General features: G+C 45.8%; 1 protein-coding gene across 1 annotated transcript; it reads right to left on the bottom strand.

The window, feature by feature from the left end:
* Positions 1-12,137: 12,137 nt before the first annotated feature.
* On the bottom strand, positions 12,138-13,663 carry LOC125537403 (Putative membrane lipoprotein). The gene is made up of 3 exons (XM_048700711.2): positions 13,480-13,663; positions 13,093-13,393; positions 12,138-12,677 (listed from the first exon to the last, which is right to left on the bottom strand). Exons 1-3 carry the CDS (start codon positions 13,579-13,581, stop codon positions 12,433-12,435), a joined length of 648 nt encoding a protein of 215 aa, XP_048556668.2. The 5' UTR covers positions 13,582-13,663; the 3' UTR covers positions 12,138-12,432.
* Positions 13,664-15,892: the final 2,229 nt, after the last annotated feature.

Genomic DNA, 15,892 nt, shown 5'->3' with positions numbered 1-15,892 from the left:
CCGTACGATGTCCATCCAACGGCCGTAATGCTTCTTCAACCTCTGGTCTTCTTGCTCCAGCCGCCCAAATCAGCGCCGGTCGTGCCTCGTGCTCCTGCCTCCCGTGGCCGGCTGCGATGCGGCGGAGGCCTCACGCCCCCTACTACTCCCACCGCTGGCCAGGCCATCCCTCTACTCACCCACACCCCTATTATTCTGCGGCGACGGCAGCCTCACGCCGCAGCGAACCAGTGAACCCTCGTACTCTTCTACGCGTGGGCATCCACTACCGCGTCTTCCCCGGCTCCGCGTCGTCCCCTTCCTAGGCCTCACCGTCGTCCACCACCCTGGTGCTCTCGGCGCGGCGTGGTCAACATGGTCAAGGAACGGCTTCCATCGGACATGGACTGTACGTGGAGAGGCTGACAGCTGGGTCCACGGCCGCAGCAAGAAAGTGCCTCCTTAATACGTGCAAAATAATTATTCCTCCACCTGACAGCGGGGACCCACCGGACGGGCCACCGTATATTGCGGAAAAAAACGTTTGCCCCTGATTACTGGGACCCACTAGCTACATCTTTGCACGCAAGGAAGTGCGTCCGGGCAAAAAAACGATTCGCCCCCCTGACTGCTGGGACCCACCAGCTACATCTTCGCAGGCAAGGAAGTGCCTGACAGTCGGGACCAACCTGGTCGAAGCGTACGTAGCGTTGTCATTCTGGTCGCGAACGTGTATGTACATATATACTGGTGGATGTAGAGGCACGCACGTGTCGTAGTAGAGGCGCGCACGTAGCATGTACACGTACGTACAGCGCTCGGGGTGCAAGAAAGAAAATACGGCCATGTATGTGTACATACGGGCGGGGTATCGAACGCCTACTCGCGAATACATACGGCCAGGGCTCGTGTACATGGCTAGGTCGGAACGGAGAAACAGCATCGTCGTCGTGTTCATGGGGAGGCAACGGAATGCGTCATGTTCATGGGTAGGCAACGGAATGCGTCATGTTCATCGGGAGGCAACGGAACGCGTGGGAGCCAACCGGCTGGGTCGGAACGGAATGCGTGGTCGTGTTCATCGGGAGGGCTTGGACGGAACAGGTGACGGAAACAAGGCCTGGTGTACCGCACAACGGAGGAAATGGACCTCCTACGTTCGGAACAGGGTCCTGTTGATCGGGAGGGGTCTGGCGTACCGCAAAACAGAGAAAACGGACCTCCTACGGTCGAAACGGGGGTCCTGTTGATCGGGAGGGGTGTGGCGTACCGCAAAACGGACGAAACAGACCTCCTACGGCCGAAACGGGGGTCCTGTTCATCAGGAGGGGTGTGGCGTACCGCAAAACGGACGAAACGAACCTCCTACGGTCGAAACAGGGTCCTGTTCATCAGGAGGGGTGTGGCGTACCGCAAAACAGGACTCCACGGGATACTGTTCATCTCCACCGTCGACCTCCTCCAGCCTCCACGGGCTCCTGTTCATCCAGCCTCCACCGCGCGCTACTCCACCGGCTACTATTCAACCACCCCTCCACGGGCACCCCTCCGTCGTCTACTGTTCATCCAGCCCTCCACACCACGGGGTCCTGTTCAACCACCCCTCCACGGGCACCCCTCCACCGTCTATTGTTCATCCAGCCCTCCACCACACCACGGGGTCCTGTTCATCTAGAGGCAACGCCACCGCTCACTGTTCATCCAACACCCCCCCCTCCGCGCGCAACACTCACTATTCATCCAATCGACCGGCTTCAGTTAGCAGCAGTAGCGAAGGAATCGCTCGATTGGGTTCAGTTAACAGCCATCGATCGATCGCTCGGGTTCAGTAACGCATAGCTGATGTCTACTACACAACCTTCTTCTTGTAGACGTTGTTGGGCCTCCAAGTGCAGAGGTTTGTAGGACAGTAGCGAATTTCCCTCAAGTGGATGACCTAAGGTTTATCAATCCGTAGGAGGCGTAGGATAAAGATGGTCTCTCTCAAGCAACCCTGCAACCAAATAACAAAGAGTCTCTTGTGTCCCCAACACACCCAATACAGTGGTAAATTGTATAGGTGCACTAGTTCGGCGAAGAGATGGTGATACAAGTGGTATATGGATAGTACATAAAGGTATTTGTAATCTGAAAATATAAAAACAACAAGGTAACTAATGGTAAAGGTGAGCGTAAACGGTATTGCAATGATAGGAAATAAGGCCTAGGGTTCATACTTTCGCTAGTGTAAGTTCCCTCAACAATACTAACATAATTGGATCACATAACTATCCCTCAACGTGCAACAAAGAGTCACTCCAAAGTCACTAATAGCGGAGAACAAACGACGAGATTATGGTAGGGTATGAAACCACCTCAAAGTTATTCTTTCCAATCAATCCGTTGGGCTATTCCTATAAGTGTCACAAACAGCCCTAGAGTTCATACTAGAATAACACCTTAAGACACAAATCAACCAAAACCCTAATATCACCTAGATACTCCAATGTCACCTCAAGTATCCGTGGGGATGATTATACGATATGCGTCACACAATCTCAGATTCGTCTATTCAACCAACACAAAGGACCTCAAAGAGTGCCCCAAAGTTCCTACCGGAGAATCACGACGAAAACGTGTGCCAACCCCTATGCATAGGTTCATGAGCGGAACCCGCAAGTTGATCACCAAAACATACATCAAGTGAATCATGTGGTATCCCATTGTCACCACAGATACGCACGGCAAGACATACATCAAGTGTTCTCAAATCTTTAAAGACTCAATCCGATAAGATTACTTCAAAGGGGAAACTTAATTCATTACAAGAGAGAAGAGGGGTAGGAGAAACATAAGATCCAACTATAATAGCAAAGCTCGCGATACATCAACATCATATCATCTCAAGAACACAAGAGAGAGAGAGAGAGAGATCAAACACATAGCTATTGGTACATACCCTCAGCCCCGAGGGAGAACTACTCCCTCCTCGTCATGGAGAGCACCGGGATGATGAAGATGGCCACCGGAGAGGGATTGCCCCCTCCGGCAGGGTGCCGGAACGGGTCTAGATTGGCTTTCGGTGGCTACGGAGGCTTCTGGCGGCGGAACTCCCGATCTATTGTGCTCACTGGAAGTTTTAGGATACGTGGGTATATATGGGTGAAAGGAGTACGTCGGTGGACCGAAGGGGTGGCCACGAGGCAGGGGGCGCGCCCCCTACCCTCATGAGCTCCTCCTTCATCTTCTGACATAGGGTCCAAGTCTATCCGGTAGGTTTCCTTCCAAAAATAACTTCTCCAGTTGATTTCGTTCCGTTTCGAATCCATTTGATATTCCTTTTCTTCGAAGCACTGAAATAGGCATAAAACAGCAAATCTGGGCTAGGCCTCCGGTTAATAGGTTAGTCCCAAAAATAATATAAAAGTGGAAAATAAAGCCCAGTATTGCCCAAAACATTAGATAATATAGCATGGAGCAATCAAAAATTATAGATACGTTGGAGACGTATCAAGTATCCCCAAGCTTAATGCCTGCTCGTCCTCGAGTAGGTAAATGATAAAAAGAGAATTTTTGATGCGGAGTGCTACTTGGCATAATTTCAATGCAAATCTTCTTAATTGTGGTATGAATATTCAGATTAGGAAGATTCAAGACAAAAGCTCATATTGACATAGAGAATAATAATACTTCAAGCAAACCAACAAAGCAATTATGTTTTCTTAAAGTAACATGGCCAAAGAAAGTTCATCCCTACAAAATCATATAGTTTAGTCATGCTCCATTTTCATCACACAAGAATGCTCTCATCATGCACAACCCCGATGACAAGCTAAGCAATTGTTTCATACCTTAATAATTTCAAACTCATAAACTTTCACGCAATACATGAGCGTGAGCCATGGATATAGCACTATGGGTGGAATAGAATATAATGATGGGGGTTATGTGGAGAAGACAAAAAGAAGAAAGTCTCACATCAACAAGGCTAATCAATGGGCTATGGAGATGCCCATCGATTGATGTTAATGCAAGGAGTAGGGATTGCCATGCAACAGATGCACTAGAGCTATAAATGTATGAAAGCTCAACAAAAGAAACTAAGTGGGTGTGCATCCAACTTGCTTTCTCACGAAGACCTAGGGCACTTGAGGAGGCCCATTGTTGGAATATACAAGCCAAGTTCTATAATGAAAATTCCCACTAGTATATGAAAGTGATAACTCAAGAGACTCTCTATATGAAGAACATGGTGCTACTTTGAAGCACAAGTGTGGGAAAAAAGGATAGTAGCATTGCCCCTTTTTATTTATTTTCTCTTTTTTTGGGCCTTCCTTTTTTTCTTTGGCCTTTCTCTTTTTTTGAGGACAATGCTTTATTGAATGATGATCATCACACTTCTATTTATTTACAACTCAATGATTACAACTCGATACTAGAACAAAGTATGACTCTATATGGATGCCTCCGGCGGTGTACCAGGATATGCAATGAATCAAGAGTGACAAGTATGAAAAAATTATGAATGGTGGCTTTGCCACAAATACTATGTCAACTACATGATCATGCTAAGCAATATGACAATGATGAATGTGTCATGATAAAATGGATGGTGGAAAGTTGCATGGCAATATATCTCGGAATGGCTATGGAAATGCCATAATAGGTAGGTATGGTGGCTGTTTTGAGGAAGATATAAGCAGGTTTATGTGTGAAAGAGCGTATCATATCACGGGGTTTGGATGCACCGGCGAAGTTTGCACCAACTCTCGATGTGAGAAAGGGCAATGCACGGTATCGTAGAGGCTAGCAATGATGGAAGGGTGAGAGTGTGTATAATCCATGGACTCAACATTAGTCATAAAGAACTCATATACTTATTGCTAAAATCTACAAGCCATCAAAAACCAAAGTATTACGCACATGCTCCTAGGGGGATAGATTGGTAGGAAAATACCATCGCTCGTCCCCGACCGCCACTCATAAGGAGGACAATCAAATAACACCTCATGTTTCAAATTTGTTGCATAACGTTTACCATATGTGCATGCTACGGGACTTGCAAACTTTAACTCAAGCACTTCTCAAATTCACAATTACTCTACTAGCATGACTTTGATATTACTACCTTCATATCTCAAAACAATCATCAAGCATTAAACTTCTCTTAGTATTCAGCACACGCATAAGAAAGTTTTATTAATCTTGAATACCTAGCATATTAGGATTTTAAGCAAATTGCCATGCTATTTAAGACTCTCAAAATAATCTAAGTGAATCAAGAGAGTTCATCTATTTCTTCAAAATAAAACTACCACCATGCTCTAAAAGATATAAGTGAAGCACTAGAGCAAATGACAAACTACTCTGAAAGATATAAGTGAAGATCAATGAGTAGTCGAATAATTATGCAACTATGTGAAGACTCTCTAACATTTAATAATTTCAGATCTTGGTCTTCTATTCAAACAGCAAGAAAAGCAAAAATAAAATGACATTCTAAGAATGGCAAACATCATGTGAAGAAGCAAAAACTTAGGATCAACCGAAACTAACCGATAATTGTTGAAGAAGAAAGGTGGGATGCCAACCGGGGCATCCCCAAGCTTAGACGCTTGAGACTTCTGGAAATATTATCTTGGGGTGCCTTGGGCATCCCCAAGCATGAGCTTTTGTGTCTCCTTAATTCCTCTCATATCAAGGTCTCCCTAAATCTCAAAAGTTTCATCCACACAAAACTCAACAAGGACTCGTGAGATAAGTTAGTATAAACCATTGCCAAAACCTTATCATACTCTACTATAGCAAATCACTAAAATTATTATTCAACATTTCATACTAAATTCTTCTGCATATTTAATAGTCCTATCCTCAAATAGAATCATTAAAGAAGCAAACATACGCAAACAATGCAAACATAACAGCAATCTGCCTAAATAGGATAGTCTGTAAAGAATGCTGCAACATCCATACTTACCTAGCTCAAAAAATTATGAAATAAAATTTCCACTGTATTAAATTTATCAGAGCTTAATATGCAAAAGTTTTCAACATTTTATCATATTCTGACTTTTCTAGGGAATTATTGCAACAGCGGTAAACTTTCTGTTTTCAAACAGCAACATGTATACTTGTAACATAGGCATAGTAAAGGCTATCAATGCCACTTTTATTGAAATAAAAGATGCAAAAAAAATTCTAAATAACATCAAGAAAATCCTAACGAAATAAATTGACGCTCCAAGCAAAACACATATCATGTGGCGAATAAAAATATAGCTCCAAGTAAAGTTACCGATGAACGAAGACGAAAGAGGGGATGCCTTCCGGGGCATCCCCAAACTTAGGCTCTTGGTTATCCTTGAATATTACCTTGGGATTCCTTGGGCATCCCCAATCTTAGGCTCTTTCCACTCCTTATTCTATAGTCCATCGAATCCTTACCCAAAACTTGAAAACTTCACAACACAAAACTTAACAGAAAACTCGTAAGCTCCGTTAGTATAAGAAAATAAATCACCACTTCAAGGTACTGTATTGAACTCATTTTTTATTTATATTGGTGTTAAACCTACTGTATTCCAACTTCTCTATGGTTTATAAACTATTTTACTAGCCATAGATTCATCAAAATAAGTAAACAACACATGAAAAACAGAATCTGTCAAAAACAGAACAGTCTGTAGTAATATGGATCAAACATATACTTCTGGAACTCATAAAATTCTCAAATAAATTGCTGGACCTGAGTAATTTATATATTAATCATCTTAAAAAATAATTAACTAAATAGAACTTTCCAAATAAAAATGGCAGCAATTCTCGTGAGCGCTAAAGTTTCTGTTTTTTACAGCATGATCAACAAGACTTAACCCAAGTCTTCCCAAAGGTTCTACTTGGCACAAACACTAATTAAAACATAAAACCACATCTAAACAGAGTCTAGATGAATTATTTATTACTAAACAGGAGCAAAAAGCAAGGGACAAAAATAAAATTGGGTTGCCTCCCAACAAGCGCTATCGTTTAACGCCCCTAGCTAGGCACGATGATTTCAATGATGCTCACATAAAGGATAAGAATTGAAACATAAAGAGAGCATCATGAAGAATATGACTAGCACATTTAAGTCTAACCCACTTCCTATGCATAGGGGTTTTGTGAGCAAACAACTTATGGGAACAAGGATCAACTTGCATAGGAAGGTAAAACAAGCATAACTTCAAAACTTTAAGCACATAGAGAGGAAACTTGATATTATTGCAATTCCTACAAGCATATATTCCTCCCTCATAATAATTTTCAGTAGAATCATGAATGAATTCAACAATATAACCAGCACCTAAAGCATTCTTTTCATGATCTATAAGCATAGAAATTTTATTACTCTCCACATAAGCAAAATTCTTCTCATGAATAATAGTGGGAGCAAACTCAACAAAGTAACTATCATGGGATTGAAAATTGAAATCAAGATGAAAAGTTTCATTGTTATTATTATTCTTTAGGCAAACATGTCATCACAATAATCATCATATATAGGAGGCATGATTTCATCATAATAAATTTGCTCATCAAAACTTGGGGGACAAAAAATATCATCTTCATCAAACATAGCTTCCCCAAACTTGTGGCTTTGCATATCATTAGCATCATGGATATTCAAGGAATTCATACTAACAACATTGCAATCATGCTTATCATTCAAATATTTAGTGCCAAACATTTTATAGATTTCTTCTTCTAGCACTTGAGCACAACTATCCTTTCCATCATACTCACGAAAGATATTAAAAAGGTGAAGCGTATAAGACAAACTAAATTCCATTTTTTTGTAATTTTCTTTTATAAACTAAACTAGTGATAAAACAAGAAACTAAAAGACTCGATTGCAAGATCTAAAGATATACCTTCAAGCACTCACCTCTCCGGCAACGGCGCTAGAAAAGAGATTGATGTCTACTACACAACCTTCTTTTTGTAGACATTGTTGGGCCTCCAAGTGCAGAGGTTTGTAGGACAGTAGCAAATTTCCCTCAAGTGGATGACCTAAGGTTTATCAATCTGTAGGAGGCGTAGGATGAAGATGGTCTCTCTCAAGCAACCCTGCAACCAAATAACAAAGAGTCTCTTGTGTCCCCAACACACCCAATACAATGGTAAATTGTATAGGTGCACTAGTTCGGCGAAGAGATGGTGATACAAGTGGTATATGGATGGTAGATAAAGGTATTTTTAATCTGAAAATATAAAAACAGCAAGGTAAATAATGGTAAAGGTGAGCGTAAATGGTATTGCAATGATAGGAAATAAGGTCTAGGGTTCATACTTTCGCTAGTGTAAGTTCCCTCAACAATACTAACATAATTGGATCACATAACTATCCCTTGACATGCAACAAAGAGTCACTCCAAAGTCACTAATAGCGGAGAACAAACGAAGAGATTATGGTAGGGTACGAAACCACCTCAAAGTTATTTTTTCCAATCAATTCATTGGGCTATTCCTATAAGTGTCACAAACAGCCCTAGAGTTCGTACTAGAATAACACCTTAAGAAACAAATCAACCAAAACCCTAATGTCACCTAGATACTCCAATGTCACCTCAAGTATCCGTGGGTATGATTATACGATATGCGTCACACAATCTCAGATTCATCTATTCAACCAACACAAAGGACCTCAAAGAGTGCCCCAAAGTTCTTACCGGAGAATCATGACGAAAACGTGTGCCAACCCCTATGCATAGGTTCATGGGCGGAACCCGCAAGTTGATCACCAAAACATACATCAAGTGAATCACGTGGTATCCCATTGTCACCACAGATACGCACGGCAAGAAATACATCAAGTGTCCTCAAATCTTTAAAGACTCAATCCGATAAGATTACTTCAAAGGGGAAACTCAATTCATTACAAGAGAGAAGAGGGGGGGAGAAATATAAGATCCAACTATAATAGCAAAGCTCGCGATACATCAAGATTGTATCATCTCAAGAACACGAGAGAGAGAGAGAGAGAGAGAGAGAGATCAAACACATAGCTACTGGTACATACCCTCAGCCCCGAGGGAGAACTACTCCCTCCTCGTCATGGAGAGCACCGGGATGATGAAGATGGCCACCGGAGAGGGATTGCCCCCTCCGGCAGGGTGCCGGAACGGGTCTAGATTGGCTTTTGGTGGCTACGGAGGCTTCTGGCGGCGGAACTCCCGATCTATTGTGCTCACTGGAAGTTTTAGGATACGTGGGTATATATGGGTGAAAGGAGTACGTCGGTGGACCAAAGGGGTGGCCACGAGGCAGGGGGGGCGCCCCTACCCTCGTGAGCTCCTCCTTCATCTTCTGACGTAGGGTCCAAGTCTATCCGGTAGGTTTCCTTCCAAAAATAACTTCTCCAGTTGATTTCGTTCCGTTTTGACTCCGCTTGATATTCCTTTTCTTCGAAACACTGAAATAGGCATAAAATAGCAAATCTGGGCTGGGCCTCCGGTTAATAGGTTAGTCCCAAAAATAATATAAAAGTGGAAAATAAAGCCCAATATTGCCCCAAACAGTAGATAATATAGCATGGAGCAATCAAAAATTATAGATACGTTGGAGACGTATCAGTAGCCTGCAGTGCAATCGCTCGGGTTCAGTTAGAGCCAACGCCTCGCACACACGCGCGTACGTGTATGAGAGAAACGCGCATCGCTCGGGCCCCGACCTCCCACCTTAATCGGGAACTCCCCGAAATTTTCCTTGCCCTCGCTTCTACCACGGTTTTTCCGTCATGGATGGCCCAAAGAATGTCATGCAGCTGCGTCTCCGGCCCGCCCAGGACGAAAAGCCCATTTTCTGTCATGATTTTTTGTCATAGAAGTAGGAGCCCACCACATCTATGATGATACCGGGTTTTGTCACAATTATCGTCATAGAAGTGTCATATGTATGACAAAAAAATTTCGTTCGACCCAAAATGTCATGGATGTGTCTTTTTTTGTAGTGTAGCTATTTCTAACAGAAAATCATCCTTTCTACTATCGTCGACGGGGCCGTAGACCGTGGTTAGCCAGAAGGATGTCGTGGTTGTTGCAACGGAGACTCGGACAGTGATGGAGAACTGGCCCACGGCATGTGTTTGTACGTCTACGACGCTGTTGTCCCAAAAAATGGCGGCGCCACCTCTGGTGCCGATGGCGGGAAGCACGACGCAGTCTGCGAGCCTTGCCTCGCCAACCTCCCGGGCTAGTTGGCGGCTCCACTCCTCGATCTTCGTCTCTTGGAGGCAGAGGAGGGCCAGCTTGTGCGCCTCGGCCGTCTCATTTACTACAGCTCGCCGCGTCGGAGAGTTTAGGCCTCTAATGTTCCAACTCATGATGGGGCAGTTTGTGTCACTCATGGTAAACTAAGGATCTACTCCGGTGACTAACAATAGCATTGAGCAAAAACAGGTACACCTCCACACGGCCCGAGGGTGCCCCAATATCCGCCGGTAAACAGCAGCACCACTACATCCGCTACAGGGACAACAACGAACTAGACCTAACTCAACCCAGCTAATCGTTGGGCGTCGCCGGAGCGTACAACATGATGGGTGCACTAACATGGGGAGAGCATGGCCTCCGGGGCCTCTCCGTCAGGGCCTTGCATGCCAGCCGCCACCCACAGCGCAGCGGGGTCGAGTTTGGTGAGCTTGGCAATGGCCATGATGTCGGAGTCGGCCAGCGGCTCATTGAAACGCTTGATGAGAGCCCCGGCCGCCTTTGCAGTCATGGCTTCCTTCGGGCCGAGGATGCCGAGGCCGTGGACGATGCGGAGAGTCGCACGCTGACTGACGGGGACCGTGGAAGGGTTGCTGGCCTGGCATGCGCTATGGCGTGTCGCTGTTGGCATCACTGCTGGCCTGGAGCAGGTCGGGGTCTTGGAGCGGATCGGGGTCTTGGAGCAGGGGGGGGGGGCACCCTACCCATGATGAAGGCCGGGGTGGAGGAGAAGAGCTGCTTGGAAGCGCCCTGGCCGCCTGCGTCGCCGATCTGCAAGTGGCACACCTGACTGGTCACCGCACCCAGTTGCAGGGAGTGTGTGTCCGCCGTCGCCGGGGTGTGCCTGGCGAGGGAGAGGGCCGGGCCCATGTCGACGCCATCTGCGTCGCCTCCAGCCTCCTCCTCGTGCTCCGAGAAAGAGAGGGGCTTGACTACCTTCTCTGCTGCCGCCGCGTCGACCGCAGCGGCCCTGGGGTCTGGGTGCGGTGTTGAGGAGAGCTTTTTGGACCGATGTAGATTTCTTTTTCGAGAGGTCAAATATCTTTGGGTCTCATGCTGTTGAGCCAAGATGATTCCCAGAACTTCGTCTTACATCCGTTTCCAACACGAGCAATTTTTTGCCTTCGCTTTCTCATGGCTTGCCACAGTTTGGTGGGTGAAGTATCACAAAGTCCCGCTATGAGCAAAACGTGCCTTATTGTCCAAACCTCCAAACTCAAGAAGAAAACCCAAGCTGTAAGATCAAACGGTACACAGATACAATCTTCGACATTTTCTGCCTCAAGGCATTTATTCTACCATCAACACTCCATTCAAAAGGATCTGCAAATATAATGAGCAATAAGACTTACGTGATGAAAATACAACAGATACATGATGAGAATACAAAAAAGATAGTGATACAGTTTACGTGATGAAAATACAACAGATACATGATGAGAATACAAAAAAGATAGTGATACAGTTTACGTGATGAAAATACAACAAGCGACACCACAGGCGAAAGATCATGAAATTAAGTCAAGCGCCGAGGCACTGATCAAAGTACAATTTGAATGGAGTTTCATTTCACAATACAAGATTCTGCGAAGTGCATGGATTGACAACATTGTTATTGTTACACATCGATTGGATGATTATTCAACAAAAATCAATAGCTAGATTACAGGCTAGCATGTTCTTCAGTTGGAACTGTTTCCCCTTATAACCGTAAAATTTTAAACTTGCGCATGCCAAAAACATATGATGAAGAAATATGTACTCCATTCCATAATATAGTGCTTCTACGCTGACCATAAATTAGACCAATAATACATAAATCATGCGGACCAATAATACATAAATCATTTTACTGAAAAATTATATCTTTGGAAACTTCTTTCGAATACGAACTCAAAGGTATCTGTCATGCTCCCACTCTAGTTGCCCATGTTGGTTAAATTTATGGTCAAAGTTAAATCTCGAAAAGCATGAACACACTACATTATGAAATGGAGGGAGTATAATGTATCTATGTGTGCCATGGGGGTTCTTATTCATAAAGTACAAGTCCTTAATTTTCCTTTAGAAGGGACGTCAACCCTGTGGTGGACGCCATACGAGCCACCTGCATCCGACTACCCCATTGTCACCCAGTGAAAGGGGTACCACTACCCAGGCTTTGATCCCGGGTGGGTGGTTTGCACACAAAGCTCGGTTTATCAATCTTCAGTTTACTTGGGTGCTGCTATGGAGGCCAATTCTGATTTGTGAAGGCCTTGATACACTCCATCGTTGATCGGAAGCTGCTGGACATTCCTTTCCCCAGCTTGGGCAGATCAACTCCTCCTGAAACTTGAGGGTTCTCCTGACATCTTAAAAGCTTCTGTCGAGATTCTTTCCTCGTAGCTGTGACGTTGCTCGCATAACTGATGGCATCCCATACCATACCTTTTAGCATGGTCAATTCGAATGGGACATTGCTTGCAAAACCTATCATATCAAATGGGAAACGAGCATGTTATTCAAAGTGTCATATTCTAGTGTTAACTAGCAACGAGGTGCATAAGGCTGTGGCAGACAAGGACTCAAGCTGAATAGAACCCTATATACCAACACGGAAAAAGGCATCATTAAATTATAAGTATATCCATTTCTCATATAAAAAAGTATATCCAATGCTGTAGTTGCAATCACATGTGCAGAGCTATTAAAACTACAATTTTTCAACACCAAGGAGCGGTTGGTTATGTTCTTCATTAGTTCATCTCTACACCAATTGAAATGCAGTTTTTACGAAACCAAACACCGCAAGATTGCTTGAGTACTTGATAAGACATTCCCAACCATCTAAGAATAAGAATAGGACTAGTCAGTGACACTTGTTGTGCAAGCAGAAGAGTCATACCGCCGCCGTGGTAGTGGTTCTTGATGATGCCGTGCTGTGGCAGCCCGACGCCGACACCGGCGAGCGTGATGCCGACGCTGAAGCCAACGCCGCATCCGGCGCCGACGTAGCCGATGACCTCCGGCCCAAACCCTGGGCCCCACCCGACGCCGCAGCCGAACCCCAGCCCGACGCCCCAGAAGGCGCCCGCCGTCGGGTGCACGGGGTTCCACCGCTCATACCGGCCCAGCATCCCCTTTATGATCATCTTCGGCTGCACCGGCGGCACCGGGATCTCCGGCAGCGGCAGCGGCAGCGGGGCCTCAACAACAAGGAAGAAGACAAGCAAGAAATCAGAGGAAGAACTTGTCTCGTTCCTTCCGCACGGAGAATGGGAAGAAATGGTACCGGATTGCGCCGGGCATTTGCAGCCGTGGAGGCAACGGGGTTTGGATCGGTTGGAGGCGGGGGCGGGGGCGGGGGTTGGTGGATTTGGTGGGGCTCGGGCATCAGCAGCGTCGGCTGCTGCAGAGAAACAAGACTGCTTTGGTCTCAAATTCCGGATGCCTCAAGCCTTGAACCACTTGACAATTCCTACTCATCTTATCCTCAGACCTCATCTTAATATCCAAGATTCAACCCATCCCTATCGTATTCGAGTTTTTCTTTTTCTTTTTCTGAACGTATCGCATTCGAATTTGGGCCCGAGCATTGCCTCTGTTCTCAGTTTGTTTGGGCCGGGCAGTTGGAGAGAATAATTGTTGCCTTGATTACCTCAGATACAAAGTACAACACTTATACAAGGAAAAAGAGCACTTATGCCCTACAAAATAGGCACGCAGGCCCTGGCATGGTGCGATCCACAATTACAGGAGAGTTACAATAATAATCCCGTTACATGATATACAAATATCTAACACCCTCCCTCAGCCGGAACTCCGTTGGCAAGGACGTTGAGGCTGTTCCTGAAGTCATGAAAGATCGGTGACGGCAGTCCTTTGGTGAAGAGATCGGCAAACTGAGAGGAAGAGGGGACATGGAGGACCCGGACTTCGCCAAGTGCCACGCGATCTCGGACGAAGTGTAGGTCTATCTCAACATGTTTAGTGCGTTGATGCTGAACGGGATTACACGCAAGGTAAGAGGCACTGATGTTATTACAGTAAACCACTGTGGCACGCCAAGGAGGATGTTTGAGCTCATGAAGAAGTTGACGGAGCCAACAAGCCTCGGCCACACAATTAGCCACGCCACGGTACTCGGCTTCGGCGCTGGAGCAAGAAACAGTTGGTAGTCTCTTGGAGGACCATGAAATGAGATTGGACCCAAGAAACACACAAAACCCTGAGGTCGAGCGGCGCGTGTCCGGGCACTCTGCCCAGTCGGCGTTAGTGTAGGAAACAAGATCATGCGAAGAGGAGTGATAGAGCTGAAGGCCATAGTGGGAGGTGCCTTGCAAGTATTGTAGTATCCTCTTGATGAGCTGCATGTGGGTGTCCCGCGGCTCATGCATGAACAAACACACCTGTTGGACAGCATAAGCAATGTCCGGACGTGTGAGGGTAAGATATTGAAGCGCGCCGGCAAGACTACAATAGTGAGTAGGGTTGGAAAGAACAGAGCCGTCGGTTGAAGATACTTTGGAGCTAGTATCAATGGGGGTGGACACTGGTTTGCAATTAAACATCTTTGCTCTCTCTAGAATCTCCAAGGCATATTGTTGTTGGCAAAGGAAAAAACCAGAAGCATTGGGGGTCACATTGATGCCAAGAAAGTGGTGTAGAGCACCTAAATCAGACACAGAGAATTCAGTTTTGAGAGACCGAATGAGGAGCTTTAGAGTGGTGGTGGAGTTGGCAGTGAGAATAATATCGTCGACATAAACCAACAAGTATGCAATGGTGGAACCACGGTGGAGAATAAAGAGTGAGGTGTCACTTTTGGAAGCACAAAAACCAAGAGAGAGCAAATAGGACCGAAAGCGAAGAAACCATGTACGTGGTGCTTTTTTGAGACGATAGAGGGACTTCCGAAGAAGACACACATGGTCCGGAAAGGATTTGTCGACAAAGCCCGCCGGTTGAGAGCAATACACCGTTTCTTGGAGATCACCATGCACCAAGGCATTCTTGACATCAAGTTGATGGATGGGCCATGCTTGCGAGGTGGCAATATTGAGCACAACACGAATAGTGGTGGGTTTGACCACCGGGCTGAAGGTTTCATCATAGTTCACACCCTCGCATTGGGAGAAGCCACACACCACCCAACGTGCTTTACAGCGGGCTAAAGAACTGTCCATGTTGAACTTGTGGCGAAAGATCCATTTCCCCGTGACCACATTGATACCTGCAGGCTTAGGCACCAAAGACCAAGTAGAGTTGTTCATTAAAGCGTTAAATTCATCTACCATAGCTTGTTGCCAATTAGGATCCTTGAGAGCAGTCTTGTAGGTAGGAGGAATTGGGGAGATAGCCGGTGAGGTAGAATCTACAAGGAAGAGGCGCTTGGGCATGCAAAAACCTAACTTGGCACGGGTGGACATGGATCGTTATTTTTGGTAGGAGCTATGGGAATGGCACGCGGTGGAAGGTGTGGGAGCGGCGTGGTTGGCGGTGCGGAAGACGAGGAGGATCTGGTGGGGCTCGCAGGAGAGGGGACCGGGCCGACAGGCGCGGAAGGCGAGGAAGATTCGCTGCGTGTGGAGGGTTCGGCGCTGCGTGTGGGCACAGATTTGGAGGTGGATTGCGTCAGGGGGGAGCCGGGCGTAGTGCGCGGGCCAGGGGAGGTGGAAGCGGGCGCGTGGTTGGTTGGGGAACAC

The sequence above is a fragment of the Triticum urartu genome, chromosome 2A (assembly GCF_056163025.1).
Source record: "Triticum urartu cultivar PI428250 chromosome 2A, HENAU_Tu73, whole genome shotgun sequence".
Taxonomy (NCBI): Eukaryota; Viridiplantae; Streptophyta; class Magnoliopsida; order Poales; family Poaceae; genus Triticum; species Triticum urartu.
The sequence above is the reverse complement of the archived record's forward strand: the minus strand, read 5'-3'. Positions and strand labels throughout refer to the sequence as shown.